We start from the raw sequence: 880 nt of genomic DNA, 5'->3' as shown, positions 1-880 counted from the left end.
ACACACACACACACACACACACACACACACACACACACAAACTAATATTTTTATACAGACCACACTGTCACATCCTTATGAGCACAGCAAGACCATTTTTGATCTACTCTGCATTTGCCCTCCCTATAGTGCTTCAAGTGGCCAAACCAGGAATTGCATTGAAAAGACAGCAGGGCCCCAAAAATGGAAATTGGCCCATCTGGTTTTTGTTTTGTTTTTTGTTTTACCATTCTTGGGTCTCTCTAACCAACCTGACTGCCAGAGATAGAAATGTTTTAATGGGTTTCAATGGGGATGTATTTCATCCGAGAGGGCGAGGTGTCGTACAAGGTTGCCATTTGTGTATTTTAGGCCTGTTTTAGGAGTGGCTTTAAAATTTCAAAATATCACCAAAAATAAGGTTTCTGACCAAATGTCATGTTATATGCATGAACACAGCCAAAGTTATCAAAAAATAAAAACTGAAAAATGACTGAAAAGAACGTTTTCCGTCCGAGGGGGACCGGAGGGTTAAAGAGTTTTGTTCTCACCTCAGACTCGACTTCCAGGATGACCTCACCAGCAGACGGCAACTCCTTCCAGCCGACCACCTCCACCGCCATGCTCGGCCCTGCCTCCTTCACTGCTCGCCCGTTCTCATCAAACAGGAAACGAACTTTAGCCCAACTCTTCCCTGCCACCAGGACACAACCTCGCTTCAGCGTCCCCCGCTGGACGATGGCAGTTGTTACAGGACTGAGGGGACACACAGAACCAGAGTTACATCCTGTCTCTGTAGGTCATCTAGAACTCATAGAACCAGAGTTACATCCTGTCTCTGTAGGTCATCTAGAACCCATAGAACCAGAGTTACATCCTGTCTTTGTAGGTCATCTAGAAC

At 45.5% G+C, this 880-nt stretch overlaps 1 protein-coding gene across 1 annotated transcript in view; it reads right to left on the bottom strand.

The window, feature by feature from the left end:
- mtif2 (mitochondrial translational initiation factor 2) overlaps window positions 1-880 on the bottom strand; it is a 21,740-nt gene that overhangs the window by 7,343 nt on the left and 13,517 nt on the right. Inside the window, exon 9 of the mRNA XM_050043462.1 lies at window positions 531-735. Coding sequence (XP_049899419.1) covers window positions 531-735 — 205 coding nt within the window. The remainder of the gene's footprint in view (window positions 1-530; window positions 736-880) is intronic.

Source organism: Epinephelus moara, chromosome 5 (assembly GCF_006386435.1).
Source record: "Epinephelus moara isolate mb chromosome 5, YSFRI_EMoa_1.0, whole genome shotgun sequence".
NCBI lineage: Eukaryota > Metazoa > Chordata > Actinopteri > Perciformes > Serranidae > Epinephelus > Epinephelus moara.
This window is presented reverse-complemented; position numbering and strand designations above follow the sequence as displayed.